Below are 27,458 nucleotides of genomic sequence, written 5' to 3'. Positions count from 1 at the left end.
GGGGAAGGGATACATGCAGTGGCAAACGGCGGCGGCTATGCATTTCGGCTTGGGCAGCAGCACATCATCGAGATCAGCTGCCACTGAGCCGGTGCTCTGATTGCTGCTGCACGTGGGTGGCATTGGAGGAGGAACGAAGAGAGCAAGGCTCGCACCGTGCGAGAGAGATGGCACCAGGAGCATGCGCAGCTAGAGCAGCATGTGGGCCCTGACTACGGAGCTAGTTATGGCGAGGCACGACGGTGCCGCAAAATGTAGGAATGGGTGCCATAGAGCTGCATTGTAAAAAAAGGTTCGTTATACCCATTGCAATAAAATTTTAGCTTCGTTAAAACAAGGTTTTCAATACATGGGCATCTATTGGAATTTCAAGGGGAGTCACGGTTGCTTTATTATATCCCTTTTCATTAAAATGAGTTTTTTCCGTGTTTGCCATTTTTCTAACAAATTGTTCCTTGGAAATGTGAGGGATATTCGCTAGAATTTGTGGTGCCTATTGCTTCGAGTTGCCAGAACGACTGGAAAATCTGCAAAATTGTTTCGTCACTAATCGCTTCCACTCGCAGAATGCAGACCATTAGGTTTGTGTCGCAGTCAAAAAGGGCTTTTTCGGCCCTTGCAGTCAGAAAGGGCCCTTGCAGTGTCCATCCAAATGCAGTATCGGTTGTGACTAATCCTTGAATTGCTATGCTTCTTACAACTTCTCCTGTCATGATTTGCCAAAGATGGTCAGCTCCAGTCAACAAGCTGAGGCCATTCTCTGTCTCTGCTTCAAGAAAATTCTTCTCGTCAGCAAGAAATTTGCCCTCAAATCGCAAGTTCTAAGTGAAGTTGTTATGAGCAGTTGGCGCATCAATGTCATGCTGTCAGCACAGCAATGTTGTGACAGATAACTGGAACCACAGTTACTGGAACAATATATGTTTGAACAGTCTTGGCTACTCAGCGGTAGTTCACCAACCTTTCTTTTATCAGCAGAACTTATGGATGCGTTGCCGAACATATTGAATGCAATTTGGTTTTCTCCCAGTAGCTGCAATTGGTTTTACAGTGAGATCTTATGTGAGGAATAATATCTGACTGCCTCCATCCAGAACAGCTCTGATGTACCTGAACCTGTTATTTTTAACGACAAAGGTGCAAAGAGTCTGTTGGTACACTTCTCTGTCTGTCTTGGTGAAAATGTTTGTGGAATCCCTGTCCCATAGCATTACTGATTGCGACAAGACTATCCCTGCTGTGCTACCCGAAGCCTCTGCTGGTTACAAAGTTTCCACTGTATTGTCTTTCTTTCTGTCGTTAGGGCCACACATACTCGAGGCATGTTTTCCGTGACAAGCTGAGCATGTGAGTTTAACGTGGAAAGACCATGCCTGGTTACCTCATGATGCACATCTATAACAGTAGTTATCCTTAGCTAGCTTCTCCTCTTTAGAAATAAGAGAGAGGTCGGCGTCACAGATGTGTGTGCCATGCTTCCTTGACCGACAGAAGAAACAGTGGGCCTCTTCAATTATCAATCCCTAACAGTCCCGGAGTTCTTGGCACTGCTGTCCTGCATTCGATTTTCTCAAACACCTTCGGAAGCTCTGCCCACTGGTCTAGGAGCTGCCAGGATCGCGCTGTTTTTTATGGACCAAAAGTCGCAGACTCTCCATGGACTCCGAGAACTGTCAGCAGATTTTTGCTTGGACAAGCGCAAGGAGCTAGCAGACAACAGCTGTGTTAAAAAGATGTGCACGACGTTTGACATCATGTTGTGAAAGATGCTGTGTTCTTCTGCGTACTTTGCGTGTTTCAGATGGCAAATATTGTGCAATTGGCTGTCATTTCTGTTACATCATTGCTTTGTGTGCCATCATGCGAGTTTCTCACGAGCGGTCTAGTTGCTGCAGCTTTAGTCTTCGTGTTTTTTAGGAGAAAAGCAGAGTGATAAAGTGCACATGCTTGCTTTTCTTGATGCCTTTTGTGAAATCTGTCATGCTCATTTCTGTGTGTATAGCAAGCAGGTAGATTTCGCTTTTCAGGTGAGTGAAACTGGTGTGCTAGGAAACACGTTGCATGTGGCTATTTCACACCAGTAGCTGGATTGGTATACAATTGGAGCGTCAGTGATTGCCATTGACACGTTGATACCTTTTGTTGCCAAGTTCGAGCATTTGCTGTTTGATGTGCAGGATAAGTAGACAGCGTACGTGTGCTCTGTCCTAGACATGCATCGGGCCTTTAGTAGACGATCCCATGAGCTTCGAGGATATCGGTGGGTGCTTTTTGTGGGAACAGCGATGTGGCACAACTGCGATTTTGCTTGTTTCTGTGCGGGAATTCCACATACAGCGGTTAAGGGGCACAAGGAGCAAGCGCTTTGTGAACACGTTCTATGCGCTCAGGCTGCGATTCCACTACGCAAGCTTTATGGTTGTGTCGCCGACATGGCCTCTGAGACTGCAGCATTTTGGAGGCCACACTAATGAATTTGCTGGGAAGGGGGCTATCTACGACGGTAGCTAGGAGAGTGACTTCTAGTCACAATGCTTTCAAACGAAGCCTCGGACAGTCCCCGTCAGCTGGATCACCTGAAGGTGACATGCTCTTCTATCAGGGCTAGACACACTGGAAACTGCAGATGGTTTGCGGACAGTCTGGGACTGCATAATCGAAGAGGCCCACTCTCTCCAGCTGTATGACGTACTTTGCAGTACATAAGCAGTGCTGCTGTCTCGAGTTTTCTTAGTACGGTCATCAACAGATCACTGTGACAATAGGTTGCACTATTCTGGGCTTTCTAATGTATGAACATGAGTAGCTCTTTAACTTCCCTTCTGATGTTGCAGCTGCCAATGCCGGCTCCACCATGCTTACACCATGTCTCGGCTCCACCATGCGCTGCCATGGCTGAGACGTGTGCCAGAAATCGAGATGTGCGCAAACTTACCCTCCCTCCCCCTTGTGCATGCTTGATTGCGTTAACGCAAGCTCGCTCCCCTCCCCCTCTTTGCTCCCATGGGAAGGCGGCACTTGTGAGGCCACAATATTTCATGTCTCAACCTCGTACACTTTCACTTGCACCTAAAGCACATAGTGCAGTTGGTGTACTCTATAAGATATTATTGCACTTGAACTTTATAATGGAACATGATGCAGCTCCACTTCGGCAGCCACTCTTGTTGCGTGGCACATGATTTGAGAGGTGTGTTTGCAAGCAGCCGGTTGTAATTCAATCATTTAACCAGCTGCGTTACTGGAAATTTCAATTTATTGTTCCAGTATTTCCTTGCAGTGGCAGTGAAATTTTGTTATATTGAAATCGAATACAGACACAGTCCCTTATATCGAGGTTCTAAATACATGGTGTTCTATGGACAAGAGGTTATTAAAAGTAAAATACTTCGTTATATCAAGGATTTCGTTATATTGAAGTTTGTTATATTGAGGTTTAACTGTAGTTGCACGGCATCACAAAGTTGCCTGAGGCCTCCTACATCGCTTCCCGATTTTACGTGAGGTAGATTATGAAGCGCTGACAGGTGGTGCTGCTCTATCCTTTTACGATCACAAAATCATTCTTTGAGAAGCTCTACGACATCTGCATAACAAGTTTCAGAAGTCTGTAAACTGGCAATGGCCGCTGCTGCTTCCCCCGCAAGGTAATGCTGTAAATAGAAAAACTTAGTTGCTCTCAATATAGCGTCGTTGAGATGAACAGACTGCTTGAACTGCTCCCAGAAAGCTGCCCATTTGTGAATGTCGCCTCCAGATGTTGGCATATCAAGATTTGGCCAATTCTGGGCAGGGCATCAGGAACTGTTGGGGTTGAATTCTGAGGAGCAGTCTCCACTGTGCTGTCCACACGTCCCATAGTGGTGATCTTGCAGCGAATCTTGGCAAGCATACTGATAGTTTGATCATTATACCCTGAAGCAGTTACGTATTCTGCTTTGCGTTCATCATCGGTAATGTGCTCTTTGAGTGCATTGTTAAGCTTTGAGAGCTAAGCAGATAGATGGTCAAAAACAACTGAAAGCTTGGGCATGTCCATGGTAGGATCTGTAAGTAGCAAGCGGGCTTCCTGCTGAATCTTCATGTACTTTGTTCGTCAAGCTGATCGCTTGGTCTTCCATCCAATTAGCTCTTGAGATAGAAATCTGGTATCCAACACATGAACGATGAGTTGTCCAGTCAGTCCTCGCCACCTGCCATACAAAACAGCAGAGTAGGAGGTCCCTTGAGACATGCGATGAAGGAAACGTGTCCATATGGAGGTGTCCGGCACCAAGATCTAGGAAACTAACGAGATGCAAAGAAAGTAGACAGAGAGATTCTTTCTTTCTTCTTTCGCAGTGCCCGCCTGTGCCTGTTTATTCATCTTTTTCTGCTCCTATGTTTGTCAGTGCGCTAGCTGCGATAGTTCCAGAAGGATAGGGGGAAACTGGCCTGATCTCACTTTTCTTAAGCAACTTGTTGCTATGCAATACATTGCATACAATGGATGGTGATGAGGTTCACTATTGGGCGTTTCATTCTTGAATTCAAGGTCTCATAGAAACTAGTGGGCATGCTCATCCTGTCGCTTTCTGTAAAGTTGCCCTGAACCACCCCTCAGACATGGCAAAGAGACACAGTCCATGGATAGCATACACTGCTGTGAACATCTCAGCTCAATTGTGCAGTTGTGCACAGCACACGATGCTCACAGGCAGAGCACAAAGGCACATTTTTTGTCAAACACTCTCATTTCAGCTTCTCGCCCTTTCCGAGCTGCTATATTTCGTGATACAGTCACCGACTGATAATTCGGATCCATGGGGAACGTTAATAAGTTCAAACTACAGAATGTTTGAAAAAACGAATGTATTCAAAGAAATATTTTATTTTTGTTTTAAGGTCCTTGTACAAGGAAAAAGTGGTCAATTCATTGCTGCATCCACTTCTACTCACGTGCAGCCAAGCCCACCTGTATTTTTGTCAGTTTTGTGTCCATACTTTTGTGGCCATACTTGATGTCTCGTCAAGGTTGCCAGAGAAAATAATGGCTGCAGAGTCGGCATGTACTACAGCCAAGGACGGAGTCCATATAATCAAATGTGGAGCTAGTGGCGGTCTGAAATATCAGTCATCTTTATACGTTAAGTCTATGGAGCCATTGGCGATGCCGCAATTACCGAGCATGTCTGGATTACCGGTGCCTGATTTATCGGTCGGCAACTATATAGCAGATTCCCATGCGTGGCTGCTATTGGCCAATAGCTGACATCAAGCAAGAAGGGTGTTTGGATCAGTATGCTTCTTCCTACTGTTACTACGTACATTTATTGACTTGGTTTACTAAACAGGCTACAGTAAGCAAAAATCTGCGTTTCGAATTTCGGTAAGAATTACATACTTCCGCAAAATGTCGACTACCGTCTGCTCACACTCAGCTGCCCACACAGGAATTAAACTTTAGCCACACTGCTTATCGGTGTTGCATTCATCTGGTCTATTTAATTTATATTAGTTTTGAATGCTCAGCTAGCCTCTAACCACACAAAACTTAAGTTCAGACCACATATACGCTTGCCAGGGTGCACTTGCTCCTGGTTGCTCCTCGCTAGACACCTTGGTAGACGTAGACAGCTATTGCAGAAAATGAGAAATTTTGATGTGGCTGCTATCCCAACGTCAAGCTGGTGCAGGACAAAGTGTAAGCATGCACTCCAGCCCTATCGTGCATGAAGTTAGCCACTACATTTGCATGTAGCTGCGTCTGCAGTGTAGCATAGATATTACGGCCACCACAGGGTGCCACGACGAGTGTGGTCACTGAGTTCATTGCGACTCACTGAGAACAGCAGCGTGCTCAGATTGGTATCTGTGGGTGACTTGACTCAAGGCCGACTCAAGGCCGATGAATTGTTCATGTGTTTCCCGAGTTGCACACTCTCGAGGTGTGTCACCATCATGGTCAAAGCTCTTTATGTTGGCAATCTTTTCGTGAGTCTGGAGTGTGGCATCCATTGCTTAGCTGATGTGCACGCTGCCGATTTCTTGCATGAGCGAACATGAAGAGGAAGTTTGCTTGGAAATTTTGTGATTGTCGTAGCGATAAGTGCGAAAGGCAATGTCCTACTCATGTCACTCAGTAAGGGAACAGCTGCACGTAGTTATCTAGTACAGCGTAGTACAGCAAAGGGATGAGGCACCGTGAACTCAACCGTAACTGAGGGATAGCCTCTGAATTTGGTGCATTGTAAACACTTAAATCAGAAGTATCGGTGCCTGTGTGAACATCCAAAATAAAATGTGAAGTGCACGCAATGGCGATGTTCAGTAGGCGGAGCGTTGTGGGTATACCATCCTGCTTAACTGTAGCTGTTGCAGTGCAAGGCATTGAAGAAGGAGCAGGAGTACTGCAAAGGGGTTCATGGGCATTATCTTATAGCCAATAACTCTGCTTCTGCTGAACACATTGAAGTATTTTTTTCCTGCAATGTATTCCTGAAATAGTCTGTTTTAACTAAGAGTGTGTGAATACTCAAATATTCGATTTCGAATCGAATATTGAACATTGAAATAGCTTGATTTTTCGAATATAGGTACCTTAAGTGAATAACCCTCAGTACCTTGACATGTGCAGCATTCCCACAGTGCACAATCTTTATTGGTACAAGGTTCATCCACGTCAACTGGACCGATCGAAACGATTAACGCTATGCTAACAAAGGGAACGACAAAAGCTGTACGTGTGGAAAGCACGGAAGCATGAGTAAAAATCGGGTTGATTAGTCACCAGAATGCAGGCTGACTGCATCGAATATGTGATTTCATTGTTCACATGCACAGGTTTGCGCAATTCGGAGCTCTCTATCCACGTGCTAGCTCACAGAAGAACTCGGCATGCGTGCTCTCAGTAGAGTTGGTGGCTGGTCGATTGCATACCCGAACACCACTTCAATGGATGTCAATCTAACCTGTACGCATGATCTTGCGACCAATCACTGAAAAACCACCCATAAGAACATATTAACGGCAAGATTTCTGCAACAGTTTGTGGCCTGTTATATCATCAGCGGCTGGCGGCAAATTTTCGTCATGACTACACCATTGGCCACACTGTATAACCCGTTAGGCCTAATTGGAGCTGTGTCGCTGGCTGTTAGCAACTGAGGCTACAGTTACAGAATCAATGCAGGTGTGTTCGCAGCAGTTGCATGACCCTAAAAAAAGCCAAAAAACCACCTCTCCAACAAAAGCGAGTGCACGGGGGGACTCTTGCATGTTCACGGCCTCCATCCTTGCAAATACTATACAGTGGCACCTTGCACCAAACGCCGTTCGTAGGCGCACAACCATCTCTTTTTGTAGCTTTGATTGACCCATCACACGACTACATGGCAGGCTCGAAAATATCACGTGAGAGCACACTGGCTCCCTGCTGTAGATGCATTTACACAAACAGAAGATTGATGTAGGCGAAAAAGAAAAAGAGGGGACTTCGCATGGACTTGCCGTGGGCCTCCCGGTTTGAAAACTCTTTACCGTCGGCATCGTACGCAGTCAACCGGTGAGGTGCCGATGACTGCACGGAGCGGTGCCGAGTTCCGTGACGTGCGTCCCTCGCTTTTGTCTCTCGTGCAAGTTGGCCTTAACGGGCTGACGATAACTCACAGAAACCACTTGACTTGAAGGTAGAAAAAGTCTCCCCCCTTTTTATGGAAGAAAACTGGAAAGCAATACCTTCTAAGCAATAGAAGATTGCCATGAAGCACAGTATGTGGCCCACTGTTAAACTGAAAATCCCATTGGTATTCAGGATAACTTCGCTATTTCTTCAGCTTCATATGGAAAAAAAAAGCACTCAGTTCTATTTGACAGACATTCTATCGATTAAAAGTATTTTCCAGATCTTTGTATATGAACTGAGTTGTTATCAGTGGCAGCATACTAATTTGGTGCTCCCTTTATAACAGTACAGAATACTATGCATCTCGATTCATAGGTACCATAGTTATTGATGGCTAGCAAGATTCTTGTTAAGTAATTTGATTAGTGTCCTGACCATCTGCAGAACTGTGTTTCCTGAACAAAATTTGGAAGCATGAAAGTTTCTGTTGAATTTTCTGATATTCAATATTCGATTCGATATTCGGCTTTTTTTTTCTTGCTCTGATTCAATATTTGATTTGAAATCTACTAATCGGTATTTTCATGCCCCTATATTTAATATCAAATGCTTTTTTCAACTTTGATAAAAAGTGGTTCAGGATCTCTAAGCAAATTGTTGCTATAGGATGTGATTGACCAAAGTGAAGAATAGCTTACAGGCCACTCGTCTCAAAGCACCAATAGCTGTTAGTATGAGGGAAGGCCTAATCGGTACAGCATCAGATGGTTGTAACTATTTTTCATTAAAATGGAGGAAACCAGGAGCTTGAGAATTCGTGTAAGCTCTCACTATTTTGTGAACTGTAACGGGAATGGCAGGCTGCTTGAAATTCTGGAGCATGTGCTAAAGTGCAGCATGACTGTGAAATACTTTACTCTGGTTGTTGGTGCAGGCAGTGGACGAGTCCCAGCGCCAGTCGGAGCGACGTCAGGTGCAGGAGCAGCTGGTGCGGCTCCTGTCACGCTCCTCAGCGCGGGACGTAGCCCTGGCTGGCTGTGCTGCGTGGGCTGTGGGGCAGCTCAGCGCTGGACATCACAGTGGAAGCGCGTTGTCCGGTCAGTCTGAGGAAGACATACTGTTGCAGCAGCCAAGCAATATGTCATGGCACATGCAACCTAGCAATACAAAGTGCATAGCAAAGCACCAGAAGTAAAAGCAGAGGCAGATAGAATGAAATGGGGGCATGGTGTAACCTCTCAGATTGAAACTTTGTGTCGTGGTTTTAAGAGCAACGTGCTCAGACATGTACCGTAATAATTTGATCATAAGGCGGTCACAATTATAAGGCAAGGACTTAGTTGGGGGACTCAAGGAAAATAAAATAAATATTCACGCTAATACAGGGTGATATACAAGCTGACAAAGTATTTAGACATGACAGGGATTGCCTGAAAGACAGAATGACTGGTAATCCAAAAAACGGATTTGCCATGGGGTAAAGGCGTCTATTCTCAAATGGTTAAGCTTATAAATGGGGTGCTGATTGTACATGTTTACTTGCAACAACATCAGTCTGTGTTTTAACCCTCTGAGGGTCGATTTTTTTTTGCCGTATGCGACTGCCCAGGGTTGATATTATTTTGTTGCACATTCCAAATCGTCTGAGGGACCTGTTTCGAAAAAAATTTACCGTAATTTTTCTAGGGTGACCGTAAAGTGAGAAAAAGATATTTTTTGCTTTGGTATATATGCACTCTTCATTCATGAATAACAACAATAAAAAGGAAATAAACTTATGAGAATTTAAAATTTGATGCATTTTTATGCACATAGTTCAAGGCTTTGAAAATCCGCGCACGAGAATATTTCTCAAGCCTCAAATGTTCCTGCTCTTACACTAATATTTATGTGTATAGTATAATCGAACTGCGTAGGTGAGCGCCCTCAACAAATCTGTGGCCATGTGTCTGTCAAAAAAGCAAAATGTCTGACAAACTTCCGCTAATCTTCACCTTATTGCCAACCAGAGGCAATTAGTTTTCGCGAGTCTCCAAAAAAAAAGAAAAGAAAAGGAAACGCATGCATGGCAGCATCCTTCCTATGCATGACAGTCGGCATGATGCTGCCAGTGCTACTGCCAGATTGCTCGCTCCGCCTGCTCGGCCCTCGCAGTTGGGTTTTCTGTTCTCTGGCCCTCATTCTGCACAATTCTGCTAACGGATTAAGTCGCTTGTGCTTGTATGGACAGAAGACAGGCATAACAGTCATCGACAGAAGACAGGCTTGTGCTTGTGCTTGCATGGACAGAAGACAGCCATAAAAGATGGAGCCTGTGCGCACGACTATTGGCGGTCGTCGTCTTCGTCAGTCCTCTCATCATCGTTTGCTACTGCAGTGCCTTGTAGCATGACCCCCGGCGGCGAAGGCCCTGTCCCGGCGATTGGTAAGTTTGAGTGATATCGCTTCAGTCGAGCGATGTGAATGACATCAGAGGAGGATCATGGTGTGCAGGTATCACGAGGTTGTAACTCGTAGGTTACGTCTGTCACTTGACGCAACACACGGTATGGGCCTGAGTATAGCGAGATCAGCTTCTCACAAAGACCAACTCGCCGTGCTGGTTTCCAAAGAAGCACGATGTCACCAAGGTTAAAGTGGGCATTGCTGGGACGAGCAGCATATATGCGTCGTTGCTTTTATTGGCAAGTGGTCAGACGTAGGCATGCAATCTCATGTGCCTCGGTCGCTCTATACATATGGCATCTTGGGCACATTCTGACGTTATGTCGAGAATGGCTGGGAGGATCGTGTCAAACGGTAGTATAGGGTCTCGTCCATACAAGAGAAAACATGTGGAGAAACCAGTGGAATCACGGCGTTGCATATTGTAGGCGAATCTGTCGAATGGCAAAGTGGCATCCCAGTCACAGTGGTCAGTGGAGGTGTACATAGCGAGAATTTCTTCGATAGTTTTATTGAGCTCTGTGAAGCCGTCGGTCTAAGGGTGATACACCATTGTAAACTTTTACGTTGTACCGCAGGTGTGAAAGATGTCTTGGACAACCTGTGAGAGAAAGTAGCGGCCTCGGTCGGTAAGGAGTTGTCGGGGAGTGCCGTCATAAAGTATCACTGCGTTGAGAAGGAAGTCAGTGACGTCAGTTGCACAACTGGTAGGGAGAGCCCGCATGATAGCGTACCGGGTGGTGTAGTCCATAGGCAACTGCTATGCACTTGTTTCCACTAAGCGATAGAGCAAAAGGGCAAAGGAGATCAAGACCAACTCAAAAGAATGGCCAAGATGGTATTTCAATGGGCTGAAGACGGCCAGCTGTAGGACTGCTGGTTTTTTACGGTGCTGACAAGATTTACAGGAGGCGACGTAACGGCAAACGGAACGGTAAATACCGGGCCAAAAGAAACAACGCCGAACACGGTCGTATTGTCACTTAGCTAGTGCAAGCTAAAATAGTCCACCAGCGAGAGATTGGCTGAAAATATCGTCTGCCTTTAGCAATGGCTGATCCTCACAGAGGGCACGTGCACAACCACGAACTTCCTTGTTCTCACCTCAAGAGGCCAGCGTTATCACGTGCCAACTTAATTCGCTTCATTTCTCCTCTCTCAAAAGCGGCCGACCTGCTCGCTTCAGAGTCAACAAGCGAGCACTATGGGCAAAAGTGCCAACATGAAAAGACACACACAAGAAAAAGAAACATACAGGAATGTACACAATGCTGAAGCAGTTTGTGAGGGTTGCTTATTCCTCACGTGCATAGTACGGCTTCATCCGTACTATGTGGACAACTTCAACACGGGGACGGTGTCGGTTAAAACCAGGATCAGAGCTTTGAGGCATCACCTCGTAGTTCACATCACTGAGGCGGCGTACAACTTCATAGGTGCCGAAATAGCGGCACAACAATTTCTCTGGAAGCCCACGATGTCGGATTGGTGTCCACACCCACGCGCGGTTGTCTGGTGAGTACAGGATGTTCCATCGGGTCCGGTTGTAACAACAGGCGTCGGTACTGTGCTGGGTGTGAATGCTATTCCGAGCAAGCTGGTGAGCTTGCTCGGCTTTCTCGATGACCTCTTCAGTGGTGTCATTCCTTGTGGCTTCGTGATCTACCGTGAGCGTGGTGTCTAAGGGGGTTGTAATGTAACATCCGTAAACAAGCTCAAATGGTGTAAACTCGGTGGTCTCCTGCTCAGCGGTATTGTAAGAAAACATCATGTATGCCAAAATTTCATCCTATGTTTTGTGTTCCTCATCAATGTACATAGAGAGCATGTCAGCCAGTGTTCTGTTTAGGCGCTTTGTTAAGCCGTTAGTTTGGAGATGATAGGCTGCGGTCTCTTGGTGGTCAGTGTGCATCAGCGTGACGACTTGTTGCAATAACTCTGCTGTAAATGCTGCACCGCGGTCAGTAGTGAATACAGCGGGTGCTCCATGATGAAGCACGATATTGTGGATGAAGAAGCTGGCGACTTCAGCAACAGTTCCTCGCAGCACAGCTTTCGTCTTCGCATAGCGAGTTAAATAGTCAGTTGCCACGATTATCCACTTGTTTTGCAAGGATGACGTGGGAAACGGACCAAGAAGGTCCATTCCCACTTGCTGGAACGCCACTGTAGGCAGATACAAAGGCTGAAGGAGGCCGGCAGGCTTGACGGCTGGGACTTTACACCTCTGACAGTCACAGCACGTTCACACATAGTGCTGAACCGACAAAAATAAGTGTGGCCAATAGTATTTCTGCCATATGCGCGTAAATGTTCTTGCGAAGCCTAAGTGGCCGCCACAGGGATGTGACAAGCCTGTCAAACTTCCTCGTGCAGCACCATCGGAACGACAAGAAGGAACATTTCCTGGCTGTTCTCGAAATTTTTTTTGTACAGGACATTCTTCCGCAGGCAGTACGACGTCAGTCCTCATGAAAGTGGGCATGGGACAACAACGTCAGCTCCCTGGAGATATTGGATGACTGGAAGCAGCTCAGAGCCTGCACGTTGATAGTCAGCCAAGCGCATCACGTCGACGACACCTAAAAACGGCAAATCGAGCTCCAAGTTGGAGGATGTCAAGGGAATAGGAGAATGTGACAAGCAGTCAGTGTCGCTATGCTTATGGCCGGATGTGTAGACAACAGTTATGTCGTATTCCTGGAGGCAGAGGCTCCAACGTGTGATTTCAGCAAAATTTTGTGCTAATCTCCAGAAGTAAGAGCAGAGACCTAGACAGCGTCGAACGTTCGTTGCGCAGATAGGCACAGAGAAATCTTTGACCGCGCAAACTTTCTCCGGATCAGGACAAACACCGGAAGAGTCAACAAGATGTCTGAGCACAGTAAGTTGCTGGCGGCCAAAGTGGGATTTCGCCGAATTGAGTTGGAAGTCTTGCCTTGAGGAAAACTGAAAGAACTGTTGAGAGATGCTCAAGGTATGTGTCAAGAGTCGGCGAAAAGACAATGATATCATTGAGGTAGCACAAGCAGATTGACCACTTTAAGCCGTGAAAGAGGGCGTCCATCATTCGTTTGAATGTGGCGGGACCATTGCATAGCCCAAATGGCATCACCTTAAACTGATAGAGCCCATCAGGTGTAATAAACGGCGTCTTTTCACGATCCATGTCATCTACTGCAATGGCCAATACCCAGAATGAAGGTCGATCAAAGAAAAATAATTGGAACCACTGAAACAGTCTAGTGCGTCAACCATCCGAGATAAGGGGTACACGACTTTTTTTGTTACTTGGTTAAGATTTCGGTAGTCAATACAGAAGTGGCAGATGATGTCCACGGGCTTGAAGAAGGGTCAGTGATATCACGGGCAAGTATTTTGTCAACTTCCCTTTGTGTAATTTGGCGCTCAGCGGAGGAGACATGATAGGGATGTCGATGTATGGGTTTGGCATCGCCGGTGTGAATCCGATGCTTGAAAACTGTTGTTTGGCCCAGTGCTTGGTGATTAAGATAAAAAATGTCCTGGTAAGGACATGAGCAGGCCCCAAAGGGTGTATGCATGTTCGGCCAGAAGGTCAGTGGCGATCATCTTCGTTATGTTATCTAACATCGTGGGGTTCGAATCAGTAGCAGCAGGAGGTGGTGCACCAGGCTCAGTTGGAAAGGAAACATACTAGCTGGAGGCTGGAGCTAGGGTTGCAAAAGAGATACCCTGTTTTATTACTTCAGGGCATAGTCCAAAATTCACAATAGGGAGACATGCGGCATTGCCCTTTTTACTGATGACCAAGTGTGGGAACATGACATTCTGCAAACAGAGGACGGTAGCATTGGGCGACATAATGTAATTGCTGTCATCCGTAGGGGGATCAGGAGAGACGTTGATGTACGTTATGGCTAGATGTGGTAGACGAATGTAATTGGTGGAACACAGCCAACCCGGCGCAGGATCAGAAGGCTCAGTGGCATCAGGTAAGGCAAGCTGGATAATCCCTGCAGAGCAGTCAATAAGAGCTGAGTGTGCCGAGAGAAAGTCAACTCCTAAGATGATTGCATGTGGCTGCTTATCCAAGATGTAAAACAAGACTGAAGTGTGGCATCCGGCAACAGTGACACGGGTGGTACACAACCCAGCAACAGCTGGAGTTGCACCATCAGCTGTGTGGACTACAGCGATCGGAGCAGAGGTAAGAACGTTCTTCAGACGAATACGGAGGTTTGAGTTCATGATCGATATGTGGGCGCTGGTGTCAATGAGTGCAATGACAAGTACACTGTCCATGTCTTGATGAGGTTGTGCTGTCCAGGTAGTGTGAGCAGAGGAATTTCGGGTTGGGTCGTAGTGGCAGCGGCGAGAGTATGAGGGAGAAGGAGAGAGACGACGCAGAGGTGAGCGGGGCAGATGTCGGGATGGCGAAGGCAAGTGGCTTGATCATGCTGGCCACGATGGTGGAGTGCTGTCGTCGTCATTGTGTGCTGGCACTTGGGAACTACCACCTGGACGTCGGATGCTTCAATAGCTCGGCCAAGGTTGCGAGTTCCAAGCACTGCGACTATGGCAGAAAATGTGTCCAATGCGTCTGTAACAGAAGCAGATTGGCCTGTCATCGGAAGTGCACCATTCTGCGGAATTCTGATAATGAGGACGAAAGGTTGGGCTTCTGTGTAACTCAGGTGCAGCTGGTGGACGGTAGTCAGGTCCATTGACTGGGCAAAGTGTCTGTAATCCTGCGTTTGCTAGTTCTTGACACACAACGGTTTGGATAAGGGAAATGGTTGCATGGGACTCGAAGGGGTTATGCACCTGAAGGGGAACTGGGGAGGCAGCTTCAATCTTGCAGCGGATGATGCACACAATATTGCTGGATGCAGCAGGAACAGGTGGAACAGGTGGGAGACAGAGGGCCTCGCAGGTAGATGTCGCAGCCTTGTTCGGAAGACGTGTGACGTTCGGGGTAATGCGGCAACACTTTGCTTCTTCATAGCGTCGACATTCATTGATGATGTCTTGCACTGTGGACAAGTTCTTAAAAACCAGAAGTGTAAACACATCATCCGAATACCTTTAACGATATACGCAACCTTTTCTATTTCCGGCATCGTGTCGTCGACTTTGCGACAAAGTGCAAGCACGTCCTGGATGTACGTCACATAGGACTTGGTGTAAGTCTGAGCACGGCATGCAGGTTCTTTCTGCGCAGCACGACGGTGTCTGATGGGCTTGCCGAAGAGACCAGTGAGCTTTTGCTTACATACCTCCCAGCTCGTTAAGTTCCTGTTTGTGGTTCAGAAACCACACTTGTGCCATGCTGGCCTGGTAAAATGTGATGTTCACTAGCATCAGAGTCAGGTCCCAGTTGTTGCTAGTGCTCACCTGTTCATACAGTTGAAGCAAATCTTCAACGTTGGTGTTGTCAGAGCCGGAAAAAGTGCCTGAGTCAGGCGGTTGTGTGAAGACGATGGGGTGGTTGGCAGCGGATGGTTGAGGCACAGTAGGTGATCTGCTCGAAGCATTCTCATCCCCGCCTTGCACTGGCATTGTAGGTGCCGCCAAGGAGTGTCCGGTGTGTAGATCTGCCTTGAAACTTGAAAAACCCACACTCTCCACCAAAATGTTATCGGGAGAAAAGACGCTTAACAATTTATTTACAAGGTATATACAATGCGCAGAAGACAGGCATACTAGATGGTGCCCGTGCGCACGACTATCGGCGATTGTCGTCTTCATCAGTTCTTTCATCATCATTTGCTACTGCGGCGCATCGTAGCAATATAAACAATTTATGTTATAAAATGGCACTTAGCACAGAATTAACTAAGATACAGGGCACTAGTGAATCCTTGTACAGTACAGTTAAACAAGAAATAAGGAATATGTCAAAAGTGAAAGGTGATGTCCGACTGAACTAATATGTATAGGGGAAAAGAAAATTACTGCTTAAGGTGTTAAGCCACATGCTCTTTTCTACATAGTGAAGGAATGTCAATTGGCTGGGAGATTCGGGTGAAGCAGACACCTTCTTTGAATGGCTACACAACAAACATGCGAGAATGGATGCTTGGACGCCATAGACTGGCTGGAATGGACTGGCTGAACAACATCTGCTGTTCTGGATAGACAGAAAAGCAGTAAACGCCTCATTTTCCGTAGTAGGCAGCAAAAATGCAAAATGACTATAGTCGGGTACAACTTAGGAAAAAAAGGGGCGTTTACTCCTCCAAAGCGGATGCACACGAGCCTCCACCAATGGGTGCACACTGTGGACTGACGTCATGAGCCGGACGGCCGGTGACTACGCCGATGGAGAAGATGGCTGCCCGCACTTTGAACTGGGCTGAGTTGCGTCAGTCGTGTGAATCTTCCCCTCGTCATAGTGAATTCCCAAACTGTTTGTGGTGGTCTACCATGCCGGAAATATTACTGTGAGCTTAGGATGCACCATTCGTGCTGCATGCGTTTATTCTGAGCCGTGATCCGGTGATGAAGGATTGCAGGGAGCATCACTGACGCTGTGCTACGCTTCGTCTGAAAACAGGATTCTGCGACCGCATACCGCTACAAACAAACATCCTGTGTGTTTCTTCCATGCTGTTTTGTTTTGCTCCAAAGTGAAGTTACAACGAGGAAAGTTTGTCAAAGTCTGGTACCTACTGTTAGCGGGAGATGTGTTCGCATACTCTGTCACCGTACACACACAAAAAAAAAGGAAACGTGAAAAAGGTAAAAAAAAAAAACTAGCTCATTCTTGAGAATAAGTTTGTGAAAACACAAAACAGAAAATATGAATGTTACGTAGGCTACCTAAACCAAGAGTAATTTATCACGATGAAACAAGCATTTTTTGTATCTTTCCTGCCTCGATCGTCTTTTCACCCCAGGTTTGTAGTGGGTTTCGTTAAATGCATTTCTTTAAGTACTTGTTAAATAGCAATTGATTCTTATTAAGCTCGGAAAACTAGTAGTAAATGTGCTGTGTATATGTAAACCAGCGCAAAAGCCATGCCAAGCTGCTCTCTCTCTACTTTTGTCCCTCTCAACGAAGCTAAAAAGCAGATGACTCGCGGCGTTGTAGAAGGTGCGGGGTTTTTTTTCTCTCATGATTTGGTATGTGCTGTAGCATTCCAATCTTGAGAGCTCTACCAAACCAGTCATCAGAATACAAAAGTCTTTATTTATTTTAAGAATTACGCGTTTTAGAAGCACAGTTTTTTGAGCAGGACTATTTTAGTCATAGAGGCAATCTGCTGTCGCGCTCTGATCATCTGGGTGGGGCCTCCCATTTTTTCTAAAGTTGTACCCGACTATAGTCCTACAGGTTTACTAAGGTTGTGAAATAGTTATTAAAAGTATTTGCAAGCACCTCATTTGATACAACTTTATCACCTAATGTGATTTCTCTTATAGTCATGTGCCCATCTTTTCACCCATGAAAACCACTAATACGCCTCCAGGCAACATCGGATTTCTTTATTATGTCATTATTAAACAAATTATGTAAATATTGTCTGTCTCTTCTCTCTGTGCAAAAGGCAATTTACTTTGTTTCTTTATACGAGGGTTAATCCAGAAATAAGGTTCCCATAGAACTCCAGTCACACAAGAAGGTGCGAGGCGGAATCCACCAACACTGCTGCATGCGACTGTTCCCCACTCTCAATTCCCCCCGGCCGCGGTTCGCTGCCCTGCTCATTTTTGGCTTAGTAGCCGTCCGATATGGAGGTTCCCATTGTTGATCTTGCCAAGTGAAATATTTGTTCTGTAATTCGCTTTTTGCACGTGAAAGGGACTCCACCCATGGATATTCATCATCAGTTGACAGAGGTGTATGGTGACAGGTGTATGTCCGTTCAACATGTCTGAAAGTCATGCAGGGAGTTTAGTGCCGGTTGGAAGGAAGTCCACGATAAAGAATGGAGTGGAAGACCGTCAGTTTCGGAGGCAGTTATCGAGATGGTCCATCACGAAGTGCTTCAAAACAGGAGGATCACCATCCATGAACTTGTTGCTCAGATTCCTGGGAGATGTTACGGTACACTGGAAAGAGCTTTGACTGAAAAATTGGGGTATCACAAATGTTGTGCTTGATGGGTACTGCGGCTATTGGCATGAGACCACAAGGAGAATACCTTGACTGTGCTCTCCAGTTTCTTCAAAAGTGTCAAGAAGATAAGGGAGGATTGTTGGACTCCATTGTTACTGGAGACGAAATGTGGGTGTTTCATTTCACTCCCGAAACGAAACAAAAATCCAAACAGTGGTGTCACCCAGAGTCACCAGTCGCAAAGAAGTTCAAACGAACTCCTTCTGCTGGCAAAGTCATGGCCAGTGTTTTTTGGGATCGTAAGGGGATACTGCTGATCGATTGCTTGGAACATGGGGCAACAATAAACTGAGACAGATATTGTGCAACACCAAGAAAACTCAGCCAAGCTATCCAGAGCCGGTGTAACACCGCTTCATGACAACACTCAACCTCACTTCTCCCGTCAAACCCAGGAACTCTTATCAAATTTTGGGTGGACTGTCATGCCCCATCCACTGTACAGTCCAGACCTCGTGCCTAGTGATTATCACTTGTTCCCCAAGTTGAAGGAACATTTGAGTGGCCAACGCTTATGGAGCGACGATGAAGTCAAATAAGAGGTGAAACACTTCTTCAATGGGTTAGTGGCATACCTAGTTGAGATACAGAAATTGGAGCACCATCTACAAAAATGTGTAGGAAAAGATGGCGGTTATGTAGAAAAATATATCAAAGTTTCATCTTTCCAATGATGTAAATTTCTATGAGAATAAACAATGTTGTCTATTTCAAAAATTGACGGGGACCTTATTTCTGGATCAACCCTCGCACCTTAACTTTATGCAAGGCTTTTTCAGTTCTGGTGTCAAAATTTCTGTATAGGTAGTTTCTGGTGCGAATTTTATTGATACAATCTTTAGTTATCCATGTTTCTTTTTTTATTTGCCTTTACATACTAGTTTAACTACTTTGTACTTAAAGGATAAATTATAGGTATCCTTAAACCTAGCTCGAAAGTATTCGTAACCAGTTTCTAGGTCTCTAGTATGTGTCAGCTTTAACCAATCCATCAGTGATATTGCATCACGAATATTGTTCAGGCTGTGCATATTGATATCTTGAACCATTTGTGAGATATGGTGTGCATGTTGTGTGTGAGCACTGGTTCATGACAAGAAATATTAAAAGGACATTTTGGCCATTTCATGCCACTGCTATAGACAGGGGAAAGTGCAGTGAGAACTTGGACCAAGTTTGCATTGCCTGACAACATGAACAGACCGCTTTCCACAATAGGATTATAGTGGTTGCACACTTCTCCAGCTACATTGTGGCCCACATCGACACAGACAGGTATCATTGAGCTGGCTGATGATTCTGGGTGACAAAACTTCCTAAACGAAGACCAAAAAAGGTGTCCCGAACCCTGTCTACTAATTATTGCATTAAGCAAGAAATGTAGGATGTGTACATGCAAAAGCCGATGCTCACTAGTGCCAACTTGGCTTGGTTTGTCTCATTGGCTTAGCTTGTGACCGCTGGATTGACTAGGTTATGGACTATGCAAGAAGAGTGTTGTCCCTTTGCTAGTCTCGTTTTCAAGAAGGCGTTGGCAATGCCGTAAAACCAAAACCTTACTCTTCTGCTCATAGTGACGCTCAAGTTTTCACACCATCATGCATGCAAAGTTTGACATAACGAATGGCACGCTGTAGAGTCACTGAAATTTCGATTGTCCTTCCAAATTACACCCATGAGGACTAGTGGTGGTACTAAGATAATCTGCTCATAATCAAGCATAATAAAGCATCAAGGAAAGCATAATCTATGCAAGACAAAGTGACAATGTAGCGGAGAAAGAAGGGTGAGAGGGACCCACTCAAAAGGAAGCTCCGCTGGTCAGAAGCAATCAAATGCCTGAAGAAGAAACATTACCCCCTAGCTTTTCCTGCAGTCAAAGTTGTAACGAAGTAAACAAACTTTGTGTAGTATATAAAGAAACCTTGGCATCATCGAAACATTGTTGATCATCAACAACATGCGCCATCTTCTGGCATGCCTAGTGTTGGAGGTTGCACTGTCACAAGTGTCGGACACACATTGAAGTGAGAGACAGCCTGTTCTGCATTCCTTTTCATTACCCCTTCCACTTTCCTTTTTTTTGCTCATCCTGAGTTGCACTATAAGCCTAAAAAAATTCATGACATACCAACTCACCCAAACTGCCACCCTTTTCAGCCTGAAGCATTTGCTCCTCAAGGCGAGTGTTGTGACAGCATGCTTTTGCAATCATCTTGTGAGATCTGCTTATGTTTGCCTGTGTACACCTGACACCATGCTTGTTAATTTAATTGATAAGTGAATGTTTACGTTATATGGTCTGTACTGCCACCTAAATGATGTTGAGAAAAGTGCCCTTACACAATACAACTAGGCACCCAATGACACGACCAGATAGCGCCACTATAGTGTCATAGACTTTCGTCCTACGTGGTTAACAAATGCATCAAAGACAGCGCACTAGACCTCCTCTGGCACGCAGCAGCCAGTGTCATTCAGCTGAGCCTCTGGTTGTGCACTGAAGCCGCTTTTTCTGCATACCCTGCGTGTCCCCTTCTGTAAACCCAGTGCAGAGGTGCACTTGCCGGCAACGACACAACCATCTAGGTTTTAATGACACATCACCATAGATCAGCTGCTTGTGGAGACCTCGGGGTTCCTCCTGCACTTCACCTCCTGATGAACAGCCAGCCCAGGCCTCCCAACTCCTTGACTTTCTGGCCAGACTCCCCCTTTGGCCGTTGTACTTGCAGCCCTGTACTTTGCAGATTCAAAGTGTATGATAGCTGTGTCTTACCAGTACTCACCTACGGGGCAGAAACCTGGAGGCTTACGAAAAGGGTTCTACTCAAATTGAGGACGACGCAACGAGCTATGGAAAGAAGAATGATGGGTGTAACATTAAGGGATAAGAAAAGGGCAGATTGGGTGATGGAACAAATGCAATTTAATGACATCTTAGTTGAAATCAAGAAAAAGAAGTGGGCATGGGCAGGACATGTAATGAGGAGGGAAAATACCCAATGGTCATTAAGGGTTGCGGACTGGATTCCAAGGGAAGGGAAGCGTATCAGAGGGCGGCAGAAAGTTAGGTGGGCGGATGAGATTAAGAAGTTTTCAGGGACAACATGGCCACAATCAGTACATGACCGGGGTTGTTGGAGAAGTATGGGAAAGGCCTTTGCCCTGCAGTGGGCGTAGCCAGGCTGATGATGATGATGACTTTGCAGACCTAGTCGTGTGCATGCACTTTTACTACCTCTGTGCACACTGTGGATAGTGTAACCACTTTTGAGTTTTGCATTGCATGCAAGGAGGCGGGCACCTGTTGCAGCGTTGCTACTGGTCACAGCCCCGAAGAACTAACGAAGACTAAGAGAGTCACAAGCGTTGAACACAAGCTCGCCAGCGGCAAAAGACAAGGGGTACGATGGGCCGCTCTGCTGCTAGTGCTTCCTAATAAATGTGGCCGTGGTCGTCTTCAAACATATTGAATAATAATAAAAATTTAGTATGTTGTGACCTTTGGGTGTAGTCCTTTTTCAAATTATAAGGTTTGCAGCTCTGCATATGTGAAAGGAACAGCAGTTCATGAAAGATCGTAAAGAATCTGTGGATTGCCTGAAGGCAGTGCATTGATCAAAACCTTTCTTCCACAGTGTGTCATGTGGTTTCTTCTGTTCTACTCACCTAATACGAAAATTTAAAATTTGGTTAGGCAGGAAACCACTGGAAGTAGTGTGAAGCTACAAGAGAATTGTTCTGCAAGAAGGAAGCTTTGCAGTCAAACAAACAATTGTTTTGGTTCAATCGTTCGAACTCTTTCCAGAGCTCTAGCAGGTGAGCAGATGGTTGGTTGAGACAACATGAGGACTCCCAGACGGTGCGAAACTTTTCTGCAAGTAAAGGGCTCCCTTTGTACCTTTGTTCTGCTTTCAGGTGAATAACAATTTTACCTTTCACAAAATGCTCAATTTTGTCAGTATCCTTATGACTTATTGGCTTAACAGGTGGCATTCCATACCCTGTTTTGAAGTTTCATCTTTAAGAAAACTGGTACATGTAACATGGCCAGACAAAATATGGCTGGTGTAATGAGCAAAGCCCAAGCTCGGTGCTGTGACTTGAGACAGTCTTAGTGACTGTAGTGAAGGGGCCATATTTTTCCTCACTCCCGTATGGCTGTGTTCATGTGCAGTGCCTTCCAGCTACTCGTACCTTGGAGATGCCAGCGTGCTGAGACCCTTGGTGGATTTCTTGGCTGCATCTATTAAGACAGGTGAGTGCGCTTACACTTTTCTTCACTACCAGGCCATCACCTCAGTCACTTTCAGGAATAGGACATACGGGCTCAAGCAGAGCAAGCTGTCATGACATTTAATGTTGGCACGGAAGTACTTTGGTGGAGCACACTCCCTGTCAATCCCTGCAACTGTCACATTTTTCTATGGGTGTGATTTTCATCTGTGGTGGCCATTGTAATGTAATCATCATCTGTGATGGAAACGTAAATAAAAGATTCCTGTGCACTCGGATTTATTTGCACACTTGAAGAACCTTAGCAGTCAGAGTTGCCTAAAAATTAGGGGTGTGTGGATATTTGAAAATTTTGAATATCATACAATATTTGTATTCGATTGGAAAATGAGGTGTTCAAACATTTTTTAATAGTCAGTTGGAATTTTCGAAAGAAATCGAATATTCGAAACAAATTGAATATATTGTCACGAGGATGTTGGGAGTATAGAAGATTATATTTATGATACATATACAAAAAGAGTCTGAGTAGTTAGGATGGCTGACCACCAGCAACCCGCAGCAGCCAGCATCTCGCGATCTTCTTCTTCCTCTCTTCGTTCATCCTTCTGTAACAATATTAATGGCTGTGTGTTAGCAAGCACAGTTCTTTGCACTTATTTCTATGTAGTATAAAAATGTGTGTTTAGCTTAATTTTGTGATTTTGTGCTACTGGCGAAATTTTGTTTGTAATGCATGCTTAGCCACTAGACGCCTAAGCTGCGTGGAAAGCCAGCCTCTCATTAGCAAGCGGCACAGGTTTGTGGTTAACAAGGGTACACTTAGAGTGCAACAAAAGAGGATGGGACGACTGTGCAAAAGAATCCAACTACAATAAGAATGTACTTTCCGGGTGTTTAAGTCCAATGGGCTGATCCTCAACAGCAATGCTCGTCCACGTGACCTCACTATGCAAATATGCCATTCGCATGCCCGCGTCGCTCCTCCGTGCAGCATTTCACATGTTTGTTACTACATTTCAGGATGTAGCAATGGCCAATCCACTGCCACAATATGCACCTGAGTGAAACCTGGAATTTTAGTACAGATCTTGCAAGCAATGTGCATTCTGCAATTGACATTCCCCGACACCTACATGTATCATGGCATGCTAAAAGGCGCTATTCTGAACAAGTAAAGATGCATTACACATGTTTACTTAGAGTTATAAAAAAAATATATTTTTTTTTTCATGCAATCGAAAGTGCCCTCTCCCTTCTTCATGTATTGTACCTTGTACTATTATATTGGTGGTTATGCTATATTCTTGCAAATGCAGTACCTCGACAACAGTCACTTGGTTAGATGTCTCACAAGACTAAGGAAAAACAAAGGACAATGTTCTTGCAGTTCTAAGCTACGGTCATAACAGACAGTATAGCACCACTTCATTTTGGTTGGATGTGAGCACGGCTTTTGCCTTGCTCATCTGATACCTTTGTAGCATCACCTCCAATCCTGAGCTTATTGCTTGATGCCAAATGAAATGAGTGACTGCTGGTGCAGGGTCAAACAGCACTTAATTTACGTGCATTTGATGCTTTATAATGAGGCACAGGTTGGCAAGGACCAATAAATAATGGAAATTACTAAATTTTTCAAGTTAATATGAGTCAGATGCACAAACTGTTATTATAATGGCTTGCTAGTCTAACTTTTTAACCATTGACAATGTAGTTGCAATGTTCCAAGATGTTTAAATAATCACACTTGCTAATAAATGCATGTATACATACCATTATTCAATATTCTATTTGATTCAATATTTGAACTTCAGTATTCTAATTCAATTTCTACTAAATATTTACAAAGTGCAAGAAAACTTGAAAAATGCAGGACAAAAATAAATGAATGGGAAATTGATTTGCATTTAATACGAATAAAAATTATGTTTTTGGTCATATAAGGCCAAAAAACTATTAAACCCCCCAGAACTTTGCCATACATAGATAACACCTGAAATGAATCTGGCTCGCCAAAATACAGTAGAAATGTATTTTATTACATGTGAAATTTTGTGGTAAACCATTCTGCTTCTGTTTCTCATAGCTCATGTACAGCTTCGGGCTGTTATACTCGCAACAAGATAGTGTGTAGTCATTTTCTGTTTCATGCTTAGCAGACATCTCTGCGAAATCTACGCGAGTGGTGCAGTCATAGAAATCTCACTTTGTGCATTTCGCAATGTAGTTTATTTGCGACACTTTCTACAGAACAACTACTTCACATATTACAACTGCAACCTGTGGATGTAAGGTTACGTCAAATCATGCATTATTTGTGCACCTTCATGCATCCGCTATGTGAAACACAGTGAAAACGTGTTAAACCGTAGTTGGACAGGGCTCGGAAAAAGTATGTACTAAACGGTAGTACTGCTTAACTGAAATACCACGAGAACGCCCACTTACCTGTCAAAAATGGAACTCAGAGAGAGTGTGATGAAAGGGGGAAAAACATGCAGTATTTATTCACTTCGCACAACAAAAGTGTTATTTTTGTTTGACGTTGCAGTGGCCTAGAAGCGATGACAGCAGCCTCATACTTACTGAAGCTGTGAGCCAGCTTTTCAGCCAGCGCCCTCTTCTCGGCAAACACTCGTATGCCAGATTCCTCGTTGGGGTTCTCTGTGCATGCGCGCGGTAGCGCTGCAGAAGTCGCGGGGCACCTTTTTCATTAAGGGGTGCTGTTCTCGTCGTGATGATTGCATTCATGAGGCTGACATAACGTGTAGCTTCTAGCCCTGTCGGGCCTGAATCGCCCGTGCTGTTGCTTTCCGTGTCATCCTCATCACTGTCACTAGTCGACACTTCGGCAACAACAGAGGCAACGATGGTGAAAAGTCAAATCTCGTAGCCGACATCTTTTCGTGGTTGCAGCAGCGCTGCTGAGCTACTTCTTCGCATTCCAAATGCCACACACTGTAGGCAACAGCAGATCCCCGTCGCATGCCAGCGCCGACTTCGTGTCACGTCCAATAGCACGAACAATGTCTAATTTTACTTCTATGCTCAGCACCCGGTGTCTTTTTTCTTCGAGCTTCAGCATGACTCGAGTGCTTGGTTGCATGACGCCTCAACGCTCTCTCATAGAATAAAGAACGCTCTCTGGCACAGCGCTGAAATGAGGTTGATGTTGATGTGGCTTCACGCGCAAATGCGCAGGGCGCTTGGAGGCCGTCGTTCTGATCTCTGGGGCTTGTTGTTCTGCCGGGCCGCCCAATAGAGACGACGCACTGCCATGTTTGCACGACGAAGAGTGGAAAAACTACGTTTTAACCAATACATACACAATAAGCTGGTACGGTTTATGTGGATACGAAACACATTATGTTAAATGGCCGCTGAATCGGGGATTTGACTTTACTACTTTTTAAACGAAACTACTGTTTAAGTTTAAGCAGGTACGGTTTCACGAGATTTTACTGTGTTGTGTTTTTGTCATCACCGAAAGCGGTGCACTGCAGTTGTCGGTCACAGAATTATGTTCCTCACTGGTTCGTTGGTAAACAAGTTCAGGTAGGCGACACTTTCCATCTAATAATTATGTCATATATTGCAACAAAAGGGGCAGTGACTAAAGGCATCTCCTTCTCTAGTCCGGCCATATGCAGTCTTGCCATATGCAGTCTGCAGCCCCCTTGGCTTGGGCTCTTCATCACACCAGTGTTGCAAACCCCATGTGCCCAAGTGAGATCTGTTCGTGTTTGCCTGTGTCCACGTAGCTCCACGCTTGCTAATTTAATTAGTAAGTCAATGTTTACTGTAATTGTATATTAGGTAATACTGTGAACCTTATTTGTGCAGTTGTGTAATACTTTGCTATCACTGTTAATCAGAGGTGTGCAAATACTCAAATATCACCGAATCAAATTGAATAGTGAACATTCAAATAATTTGATTTGCAAGTCAAATATCTACTATTCGATTAATTTGGTGTAGAGAACCACACCATGTCACATGTTGCGTGTGCTGCGGGGCCTCTCGCATTCGATGCCGCCCAAGCGAGCGTTTCATTGTTTGGCGCAGAACGAGTGCCGAGTGCGCCGTCGACGGGCCACCCCGGCTGACGTGGTATCAGACTTTGTCCCTGTGAGTGCTCCTTGATGTCTGCCCGATAAGGGATCGCACACACATTGCCAGAATGCCACAATTTGCAGAACGGAGCCATGTCAGATATGTCCGCATCTGTCAGTATAATGGCTGTGTGGGTCAACAGGACTGACAGAAAGGATAAAGCAATAGGGACAGAGAGAATGGCAACAAAAGCAATGCATATTTTGTAATGTGTGAAAGCATGCGCAAAAATTGGGCCGGTTAGCCACCGGTAGGCACTCAGATTGCATTGGATAGGTGGCTGTCATGTACTGTGCGGAGGGCAACGCGCGCATGTGTGTAACGTGACGAGCATGTCGACCAGCGAGCTCAGGAACAGTGCATGCTTTATTCGGAACAGTGTGTCCTCCTAATACATGTTGGCAGTTGTTTATCTGCTTCTGATAACAACACAGAACGATGCCTGTCAGTGCTATCACAGTGTTGATGAACTTCACATTGCTTCAACAGCTGTCAATGTATCCTGCACACACGATCTTGGGACTAATCACTGATAAGCCACCCACATGAATATATTAGCAGCAGGCCTTTCACGATGGCTTGCAGCCCGTCACCACATCGTCCAACAGCGAATTTTCATCAAAGCCACACTGCCTAGGCCATTAGGCCTAATCGGCACTGCTTCATCAGGCGTCGGCAACTGAAGTTACAGTTTGGTGCCATATCAATACAAATCTATTTGCAGCAGCAGAGCAACACTTGGAAAGCCGACAAACCACATCGCAAACAAAAGCAAGTGCACGGGTAGGCAACAAAGTTGTTCACGGCCGCCCTCATTGGGGCACACTGCACGGCAGCCTATTGTTTCCGATGCCGTTTGTAGATGCACATCTATCTCTTTTTGTAGCTTCTAGCAGCCTGTCACAAGGCTAGCTTTGTATTCGCAAAAGAATCATGACCCACTTGTGCGTT

The 27,458-nt window shown here is 45.2% G+C and overlaps 1 protein-coding gene across 1 annotated transcript in view; it reads left to right on the top strand.

The window, feature by feature from the left end:
• The window catches only part of LOC139055694 (focadhesin), a 307,088-nt gene that overhangs the window by 227,222 nt on the left and 52,408 nt on the right, over window positions 1-27,458 (top strand). Inside the window, exons 28-29 of the mRNA XM_070533225.1 lie at window positions 8,538-8,700; window positions 22,333-22,413. Of these exons, the coding sequence (XP_070389326.1) occupies window positions 8,538-8,700; window positions 22,333-22,413 (244 nt within the window). The remainder of the gene's footprint in view (window positions 1-8,537; window positions 8,701-22,332; window positions 22,414-27,458) is intronic.

This window comes from Dermacentor albipictus, chromosome 2 (assembly GCF_038994185.2).
Source record: "Dermacentor albipictus isolate Rhodes 1998 colony chromosome 2, USDA_Dalb.pri_finalv2, whole genome shotgun sequence".
In the NCBI taxonomy this organism is placed as follows: domain Eukaryota; kingdom Metazoa; phylum Arthropoda; class Arachnida; order Ixodida; family Ixodidae; genus Dermacentor; species Dermacentor albipictus.
Note: the sequence above shows the minus strand (reverse complement) of the source record. Positions and strands in the feature narration are given on the sequence as shown.